The sequence below is a fragment of the Apis florea genome, unplaced genomic scaffold (genome assembly GCF_048593485.1).
Source record: "Apis florea isolate Af1SG1 unplaced genomic scaffold, ASM4859348v1 contig_2190_pilon, whole genome shotgun sequence".
Classification (NCBI taxonomy): domain Eukaryota; kingdom Metazoa; phylum Arthropoda; class Insecta; order Hymenoptera; family Apidae; genus Apis; species Apis florea.
The window spans coordinates 2,060,249-2,070,205 of NW_028256541.1; the positions used below are offsets into that span (position 1 = coordinate 2,060,249).

At 26.1% G+C, this 9,957-nt stretch overlaps 2 protein-coding genes across 5 annotated transcripts; both read left to right on the forward strand.

Moving 5' to 3' along the window:
- Nucleotides 1-402: 402 nt before the first annotated feature.
- Ube3a (ubiquitin protein ligase E3A) lies at nucleotides 403-7,634 on the forward strand. 4 transcript variants are annotated; one of them, XM_012495642.3, is made up of 12 exons: nucleotides 403-998; nucleotides 1,679-1,869; nucleotides 1,954-2,134; nucleotides 2,961-3,326; nucleotides 3,401-3,711; nucleotides 3,821-4,018; nucleotides 4,126-4,425; nucleotides 4,481-4,681; nucleotides 4,774-5,051; nucleotides 5,130-5,346; nucleotides 5,422-5,657; nucleotides 5,772-7,634. In XM_012495642.3, the coding sequence occupies exons 2-12, from the start codon at nucleotides 1,762-1,764 to the stop codon at nucleotides 5,890-5,892; spliced, it is 2,517 nt and encodes an 838-aa protein (XP_012351096.1). In that variant the 5' UTR covers nucleotides 403-998; nucleotides 1,679-1,761; the 3' UTR covers nucleotides 5,893-7,634. The 4 variants fall into 4 exon arrangements, with proteins under 4 accessions (XP_012351096.1, XP_003689740.1, XP_086772710.1 ...); XM_003689692.4 differs by having other exon boundaries at nucleotides 1,734-1,869; XM_086916584.1 differs by lacking the exon at nucleotides 403-998 and adding an exon at nucleotides 1,329-1,570.
- On the forward strand, nucleotides 6,642-9,241 carry LOC105737494 (uncharacterized). The gene is made up of 4 exons (XM_086916619.1): nucleotides 6,642-7,588; nucleotides 7,759-8,020; nucleotides 8,110-8,360; nucleotides 8,753-9,241. Exons 1-4 carry the CDS (start codon nucleotides 7,433-7,435, stop codon nucleotides 8,960-8,962), a joined length of 879 nt encoding a protein of 292 aa, XP_086772745.1. The 5' UTR covers nucleotides 6,642-7,432; the 3' UTR covers nucleotides 8,963-9,241.
- Nucleotides 9,242-9,957: the final 716 nt, after the last annotated feature.

A 9,957-nucleotide genomic window follows, 5' to 3' on the forward strand; every position in this document is an offset into this window, starting at 1 on the left:
AATGAATTATTTCATATGTTCATTCATATATTTATTTGGTTGAAAAAGTAAATCAATGGAAAGAATATTTTCATTTATTTATTTTTAAAATAAATCTCTTCAAACGAGTTTTAAAATATATATATTTAGAATATATTAACAAAAATATTTATATATCCCGCTTTTATGCAATCGACTAAAATCGAATACTGTTAAAAAATATTAAAATTAATATTAATTTTAAAATTAATGATTTAATTAAACAGAATTTTATCAATAATATTAATATGAATTGATTTATAAAAATCAATATTAATATTAAGTAAAAATTAATATTAAAAATATTAAAATAGTTTTACTTAGTGTACGATCTAGATTAGACATCATCGACTTATCGATAAATCGAAAAATATTACTATGCTCGATTAATCGAAAATCTCGAGTCACAGCTGGTCGTGGCCGTGTTGAACAGTAGACAGTAGCTAAGAAAGTGCCACAAAATAATTATTTTTCTTTCTTTCTCAGTGTTTTAAAATTGACTTAAAAATCGTATATCGACGGGATCAACAAATCACACATTGACGAACATTATATGTTATATTTTCGTGTGCACGGTGTTTACCTAACCTCGATCAAGCATTCGTTTCAAATTACAGACAAATATATTTCAAGCACATCGTATATTTTCTCTCTTTCTTTTCTTCTACTTCTCTCTTTCTAATACTTCTCTATCTATTCATTCTATCTTTTTTTTCTTATTCTATTTCAAAGTGTATACCGTAGTGCGTAATAAGTAATAAAACGTAACACGAAAATCGTATCGTGGATCTGTCGATAAAAAAGTCTTACTAAATTTAGTGATAGTGTATAAGTAGTTAACGAAATAGTAGAATAAGTAGAAGAAGCGATCGCGGTGAGATTTCTTATTGCGATAAACGGAAAGAAAGACAAAATTTCGAAGATTCACGGTCTATGAACGCCAAGGGCCAAGGGGACCCTGGAGAAGATCACGCTTCCAGGTATATATCGATATCCTGTAGCGCATATTATCTAGAACTTTCTCATTGCTGTTTCTCACTATTTTCTTTTATTAGTAACTTCTTAAGAACAAAGACATATTTATACATACCGCGAAACATAATATTGAAACGAATCTTTAAGCTTTGAATATTTTTATCTTTTTGTTATGATTCTGTTCGTTCAAATTTAAATTTCAAAAAACTTTATTATTTTCTAAACTGTCATCTTAAACTGACAAAATCGCGAATCATTGTTAATATGTCACAATCATGTGTTCCTAATTGAATAAATTACAAGTATTGAAAACCACTTCTAATTTAATTAAATTCACTTCTTTTGTTTACTCTTTGACATCGTGATTTAACAGTATCCAAATTGATATCTATCTTTATAACAAAATTTTTATTTTTTCGTTCTCAATATAAAAGAGAACTTTTGCGCATTTCAAGTGCAAAACATAAAACTTTAATTTTTTTTAAATATATACAAATTATTATAAAAGGATTTCATATCACAAACAAATTTCATAGGTTATGAGTGTTCAAATATTAATAAATATTAATTAAAATCTGTAATTATTTTTTATATATTATAATAATTTTTCAATATTATAAAAAATTTCATAATATTTAATATATATTTATTACATAATAATAATTTTTCCTTTATTTTGTTTTAGAATATCTATTACAATACAATATTGTAATCCCTACATTCTGTTATTAAATTATTAGGGGAGGAGCAAAGAGCCCTTGCAGCGACATGAAGCGTGCAGTTGCCAAAAAATTGATTGAACGATATTTTTATCAATTAACTGATGGATGTGGCAATCCTGATTGTGATAATCAAAATTGTGCATCTAGTGGTAAAGTATGTAATTAAGAACTACATAAACATTCTTTACCCATTGAAAAAGTTTTATTGTTAATAGAATTTATATTTTAAATATAACAGGTAACAAATCTCACACCAAATCAAGCTGCAGCACAAGCTATTCAATTATTTTCCCAAGAAGCACGACTTTGTGATGGTACACAACCTAGTAAAGTAGCTCGAACAACTTTAGAACCCGGCCCAGCATCATTAGCTAAGAGTTTACCAGTTAAAAGTGTTAATCCGACATGTTCGGATGAAGGTATTGCATCAAATTCCAACATAAAACTTGTTCCTTCAACTACTGACATTTTAACATTCCCAATAAAAATGGATATTTCTGTTGATACAAATGATTTGATGCATTATATATCTCAAACTTCAAAAAATAACAGTGTTCAAATTTCTCCCAAAAATGAATTACGAGATATAGAAATATATAAGAAATTAACTTTGAATAAAAAGTTAAATAATTTATCTTTTAATGAAATGAATAATCACTTATATCAATTTTTCAATACAAATTATACCAATTCTATTTTACATAAATTGGATGAAAAAACTTTTCTAAATATATTAAATAAATATAAAATTCGCATTCCAAATTATAACAACAATTCAATTACTAAACAAAGAAAACGTAAGAAAATAAAAAAGTCACTTACACATAGAATGAATAAAAAACGTAAAAATAAATATTCTTCAAAAAAATTATCTTCTAGAAAACATTCTAGGTCTTGTATAAAATATTGTTCTCATTTTGTTACAAAATTATTAATACTTAATTTATATCTCAAATATTTAGAAAAGGAAAGATACACAAAATATATTTCAAAAATTTAAAATATTTTTTAGTAGAACTATATTTTATATAAAAAAATTTAATAATAGTTGTTTATCAAATTCTTGTGTGGTTTCTATGTATATTTTAATAAATGTATTTAATTCTCATTTCTTGTTATTTATTTCTAATTTAATGTAATAAAAATAATTAAATAAATTTGCATAATGATGTGTAAATTAGTTCTATATTATTTTTAAATGTTTTGATGAAAGTATAAAGTATACAATTGTTCTATTGTCAACAGGAAAACAGGATCCATATCTTACAGAAGCAAAACTATTGGATATAATAGAAAGATGTAAATCAGAGGGATCTTATTCGCTATTAATTCGTACATTGGGAGAGGTATTTTCATGTGCAAAGGCTTTGAGTCTTAGTTTCCAAAAAACAGTAAAAAATGACTCTCCCTTGGCTGCACTTCTTGATAGAGCTTCAGATAGTTTATTAAGGCCACCTGGTGACATGGATAAAGAAGCAATCCGATCTATACAAGGAGAAGACAAAGAAGAAGACAGCAGTGAACCATCACCTACAGTTCCTAACAATGATGATACTAGTATTGATTTACCAGCTGTACGAAGAGCTTTTGCTGCTCTTTGGGCCTTACCAGGTAAAAAAATATCTTATTATAATAAAAATATTAAATACTTATGAATATACGTAATTTCTTCTTTTTATATTTAGGAGAAGTATTTAAGTCTGCTTTGGTTAATGCACTAGTCACTTTGGCAGACAATATTGAATTAGATTTGAGAGTATTTCGTATTATGCCAGGAGATAATATGGATAGTTTATTAAATGTATTTTTAATTGTATTTGAAATTCCTATGCTTGGAAACAGCGAATATTTAGAACTTGCTCTTCATATGCTTTGTAAAGCACTGAGCTGTTTTCCTATTGTGGCACAAGCTAAATTAGCACGTGTATGGGCTAAACATTGTAAATCTCGACTTCCAAGTATTTTACAAGCTCTACAGGAATTAATAACTGTTAAGGTATTTTAATTGTTATTTAATACAATTGAAAAGTTTTATACTAAATTATTATTTTTCGAATTATTGAAAAGTTCTACTGTAAAATAAACAAATATTGTTATTTATTCAGGTAATAGGAGGTTCTTTTACACGAGATTACTGTGTTCAAGATGCAGACACTATTACAGCACCCACAAAAGTTATGAAAATTTTATATTATGCAAGTATGTTAGCTGGTGAGCTAGATGAACCTGATTTAAACATAGATGATGATGGTGAATCTACAAGTAATGACAAATCTGGAAGATCTTTATCACAAATTCCTCAGGTGAAATTATAAGGATTATTACAAATTATTAATTAAGTATTATTAAAATTAATTTATATATATTTAACAATAATAATATATGTTTTATATTTATATTTTATATATAGGATCCATTAGCTAAAAAATTAGGAATTACTGCACTAGATGCACGAAAACCATTCATACCTTTCACTGATTTTTATAATGAACCACTTAGTGATGCAATAGAAATGGACAAGGACTTTGCATACTATAAAAGTGAAGAGCCTATGAAATTTAGTTTTATGAATTATGCTTTTATCCTCACTCCTGCTACAAAAACACTTGGTTTATATTATGATAATCGCATTAGAATGTATAGTGAACGTCGAATGAGTTTTCTACAGACAGTCGTTGGACAGCCGACTAACCCTTATTTAAGATTAAAGGTTTGTACATCTTTTTATTTTTATTATAACTTGTATTAATAATTGTCTAAAATAGGTGAGAAGGGATCGTTTAATAGATGATGCGTTAGTCGAATTGGAAATGATTGCTGTAGAAAATCCATCTGATCTTAAGAAGCAATTAGTTGTTGAATTTGAAGGTGAACAAGGAGTCGATGAAGGCGGAGTTTCGAAAGAATTCTTTCAATTGATTGTAGAGGAGATATTCAATCCTGACTATGGCATGTTCACAACTCAGGTAGTTTTTTAACTTTTATTGATTAAAAACTAAAAAGAAAAAATAACTTAAAAAAAAAATTATTTTATATAAAATATTGTAAATATTTATAGGAAGATACACAAATGACATGGTTTAATCCAACATCTTTTGAAAGTGATGCACATTTTACATTAATAGGCGTTGTTCTTGGTCTTGCAATATATAATAATGTAATATTAGATGTACGTTTCTCTATGGTCGTTTATCGAAAATTGCTTGGTAGAAAAGGATGTTTTGCTGATTTAGAAGATTGGAGTCCCACGTTGTATCGAACATTAAAGGAATTGATGGATTATACCGGAGATGATATGCCGGACACATTTATGCAAACTTTCAGAGTAGCTTACAAGTAACTTATTAACTAGATCAATAATTATTCAATAAACTCTATTTAATTAATATTAATGTATAATATTCTCTTTTATAGAGATGTTTTTGGTTCGATATCTTTCCATGATCTAAAACAAAATGGTGATGAACTATTTGTGACACAAGAAAACAAAAAAGAATTCGTAGATCTCTATGCGGATTTTTTACTTAATAAATCAGTAGAAAGACAATTTAAAGCATTCAGACGTGGATTTCAAATGGTTACAGATGAAAGCCCGCTTGCACTACTTTTCAGACCCGAAGAAATCGAACAAGTATGTTTATATTATTTATAATTTGTGTAATTGCATTTTATTAACAATTATTTTTAATTAATATTCCATTTACAGCTTGTTTGTGGTAGCAAAGTTTTCGATTTCGCGGAATTAGAAGCCGCTACAGAATATGAAGGTGGTTATACCGTTGATAGTAAAGCAGTACGTAATTTCTGGCGCGTAGCACATTCACTACCACCAGAAAGTCAACGAAGACTTCTTCAATTTACTACTGGAAGCGATAGAGTGCCAGTTGGTGGTTTATCAAGGTTAAAGATGGTTATTGCTAGACATGGTCCAGATTCTGACAGGTAAATTTTTTTAAATTTTAATTCATATTTTATATTTTTTAATATTATATAATAGCTAAAATTTATAATTATTTTAATTGAATTATATAACAAATGTCACATATTATATTTTAGATTACCAATAGCCCATACATGCTACAATGTATTATTGTTACCAGATTATAGTACCATAGAGAAATTACAAGATCGTCTATTAAAAGCAATCAATTATTCGAAAGGTTTTGGCATGTTATAAGTGTGTATAAAAGCTTTGATATCTTTCCCCAGTCTTTCAGAGTATGAATTCTAATTAAGAGTTCGAAATTCTATCCTTTTGCCTTGCTATAAAGATGTATTTATTCGAAATTTATGCAAATCGCGTGGAAATGCTCTGCTTTCGTAAAATAATTTGAAAAAAAAATGAAAAAAATTATCCTCTAATAATACCTCGCAATCGTTGTCCTCCAATGTTTATTTTGCAAGTTCAGAAACTAGAATTGTTCTACAAAAAATAATACAAAATTTTTGCGATAATATGCTTTGAAATTTTCTTGCACCTCCGTGTTTAGGCGCCAAAGCAAATTAACGCATTTCAAACAAAGTCTTGCCAAGTTGTTTGATAACTTGCACTTTTTCTGCACTTTATTATAAATATGAGAAAAGAATATTTCATTTCAAATCAGCTTTTTTACAAATTGGATGCTACAATTTATCTCATTAATTTTAATCGTAAAAACAGAAAGAGATGCAGCATAATGAAATGTATACAGCTTAAAAATAATAGTGAGATGCGCGACTGTGATGAGTGTGAAAATGGATCGAGAATAATCGGTCAGAATTTGTAGAGATATACGTATCATAGATTTAGTGAATCCTATAGTTGATACTCGATGCTGCAAGGAAAAGCCGAGAAACACCCCTTTTGACGTTTGTCGTCACGTTGTACACAAGACATTTTATATATTGCAAAAAAAAAAAAAAAAAAAAGCAGAATCAGGATTGCTAAATCTTTTTTCTTTCATGTTTGTACGTAACTCTGTTTTTACATCACGTTTTATCTTGATACATAAGTATCAACTATATATGTGTAGTGTATTGAAAGTCGTGATACAAGTCATAATGAGGCTGTTTATTGTATAAAAGTATTTCCAAAATGTATGTAGAATAACAATTTCTTATACAACTAAGTTTTCGAAAAAATCAAGTTTATTTGACAAAAGTACTTGACAAGATATTCCAAACTTGATTTTCTCAAAAACGAAGTCTTTAAAAATTTTTTCACATAAAATCATCCTTTTTTGACTTTTATCATGATTTTCGATATACCTTATATATATATATATATATATATGAATATATATAGATACGTATACATATAACACTTGGGAATGAATTTGTATAAACGTTTGTAATCAGCGGCTTTCTTAAAAAACTACTCTATGTTGTCGGTTGTCTTATTGTTAGTCACATGACAATATATAAAATAAAGTTCTAACGAGTATGTAAATTTGTGCGCCATTTATTTTAGCAACGTGTAGGAACATAAGAAATCTGTATGTATGAAACCAAAAATAATCGAATTTAAATGAATCTCGTATATATACTATGTTGTCAAGTGATATTAGGTGCGATTGATAATTTCATCGTTTTCATTTTGAAAGCAAACATTTCCTCTCAGGATGAATAGAAATGAAAATTAATTAATATTTACGCCGCTATTACGATCAAGAAGAACAAATTATAACTGGTGTTACATTGTACATGTATTGTGCCGTATTAAAAGAAAAATCAGGATTATGTGTAGTGAAAGTGATCAATCTATGATCGATCGTGTATCCTGCTTCTTGAATATGAACGATTCACAGAACCAGAACAATTTCGATTTTATACCAAAGTCTGATTATAATGAGAAATTGCATCTGGAAAATAAATGTCTTTTTCATAATCAACAAGTAAATGAAAAATAATATAGTTCAAATAGATATCCTTTTATTTATATACGTATTCTTTTTCTATCTTTTCTATCTTTTTTTCAATTGTATTTCTCATTTATCTTAATTATTTAAAAATAAAAATAGCTATAAATTATACATATATTAGTACATGTTGTACGTTTAAATAGTTCCTTGAAGGAGAAAAATGTGGAGTAAAAAAACGATGTACGATAAATTCGTTAACGTGTGATCATTGTTCATCTTTTGGGGAAAAATTAAAGTCAAAAACAGATGGAAATTTAGATGAAAAATCAGGCGATTGGAAATATGATGAAAAATTTCTAAAAGATTCTATAGAAAATATGCAAGAACCTACTGAATGGAAATGGAAAAATCCTTATAGTATTTCCGATTTTGATAGATCGAAGTATTATCGACACAACTTTACAGGTAAATGTTACAAAATTTAATCACAACTTTTATCAAAGAAACAAATATATGTCAATATATTAAATATTAAATTTTTTTTTTTTTTAAAGAAAATGATTTTACTACGAATTTATTACGTGATTTGTGTGACAAAGATAGTCGTTTCAAAATTTCTTCAAAAAATAACAACAAAAATATTTTGTACAATTTCCGTGAATATTTGGTTAATTATCAAGCATCTTGTGGTATTCCACGAACAGAATATTCTTTTCTGGCTCTTATTAATATGATGGGTCAAGCAACAGGTCGATCTCTTCTTGCATTATTATACGTCATGTTGAACATTATACCTGTTATGGAGGTATTATCTAATAATTGAATTATTATAATTTTTTTTTTATTGAGTTTGATTGCACCGCTCAAAATAATTAAAAGTATATCTTCATAAACTATTTTATACTTTTATTTTACTTTATCTTAATTATTTTGAGTGGTATATAATAAGTTTTAATTCAAAATAGTTTTTCATGAATTTTTCATTTCAATAAATAGTTATATCATAACTAACGAGTTATGTACATATGTATATTCTAAATTATAAAATTAAATATTTTTTAATTTCAAAAATAATAAAAAAAAGTTCAAAAATTTGTAATGCTTTTTTACAATTATTTGTAAATTTTTAATATATATTTAAATACTTAAACTTAATATATGTATAAATGATAAAAACGATAAAATCGCATTTTTTAGGTATTCCTATATTTATTGCGATTTGTTCTGGACAAAGTTATTAGCATAAACAATTGTAAGGATTTTCGGCAAATGATGACTCAATGTGCAATATTTATAACAGAATTATTCAGTGTTTACATATGTCTATTATTTATATTCGGTTTTATTATCTTACCGATTGTACACATAGTATTTGATATAGTAGCAAAGATTATGTTTTATTATTAATAATATTTACGTATAATTGAATGATACTAAAAACTATAATTATTGAGAATTGTTTATACATGTATAATTAAAAAATTTTCATTATATTATCTTTAGATCAATTTTAGTTTCATTTTCTAACTTATTGTTACCAAAATCTTGTAAAGAACATCATATATATGTATCCTTTGAAATTTTTATATTCATATATAATTTTCTTTTAGTTAAATCATGTTATTATAATATTTTTGAGGATAGAATATATTATAATTATAAATAATAAAAGCATATATCATAATATTCAGTGTAATTTTATTAAAAAAAATTTCTGCTATCGAATTAATTTTAAATTAGTAATATTATTTTTTGAAATCTCAATAATCATGCATTAGATATTCAATCAATTTTTTAAACATTCGATATTTTTTGTTTTCAATTACTTATGAAAAATATTAAATGTTTTTATTGTCAAGCTAAGATTTTTTGAAAAATCATAAAATATAATTAGATATAAATAGATATGTTTAAAATTTCGGAAATGTTTTTTATTTAATCATCACTTTTTTAAAGATTCTATCTATATAGTTTTTTTTTATTTTTTTATTTTTTTTTTATAAGTTCTTAGTTTGACAATGATATAAAATATGAAAAAAAGATCCTGTTACTATATGACATTTATATATTGTATATAACAATCGCAACAAGTGCGCTAATAATTATAAACAAAGAATAAAACTTCAATTCCTATCAATGTAACGGATTCGTGTATATCGAAAGAAAAAACATATCAAATGTTTTTCTAGTACGATCGATCCATAATCAGTCACTTTGTACGAATATCTGAACAATTGATCCAACAGTCTCATTGATTCGAAGCGTGCTGCTTTAAACGAAAGAATGTGCAAAAATTTGTATTTCCTCTGATATATTCAATTAAAGTGCAAATTCAATTTAAAACTATTTCATTATATTCAAAAAATATTTATATAATAAATGTTTGATGTTGTTCAATATAA

Excerpts from the sequence above, each read along its gene's own strand:
- Ube3a (XM_003689692.4), top strand. The coding sequence starts at position 952 with ATGAACGCCAAGGGCCAAGGGGACCCTGGAGAAGATCACGCTTCCAG. Across the intron at positions 4,682-4,773 it reads ATGGCATGTTCACAACTCAG|GAAGATACACAAATGACATG; the intron begins GTAGTTTTTTAA and ends AAATATTTATAG. Across the intron at positions 5,052-5,129 it reads ACTTTCAGAGTAGCTTACAA|AGATGTTTTTGGTTCGATAT; the intron begins GTAACTTATTAA and ends TCTCTTTTATAG.
- LOC105737494 (XM_086916619.1), top strand. The coding sequence starts at position 7,433 with ATGTGTAGTGAAAGTGATCAATCTATGATCGATCGTGTATCCTGCTTC. Across the intron at positions 7,589-7,758 it reads GTCTTTTTCATAATCAACAA|TTCCTTGAAGGAGAAAAATG; the intron begins GTAAATGAAAAA and ends ACGTTTAAATAG. Across the intron at positions 8,361-8,752 it reads ACATTATACCTGTTATGGAG|GTATTCCTATATTTATTGCG; the intron begins GTATTATCTAAT and ends CGCATTTTTTAG.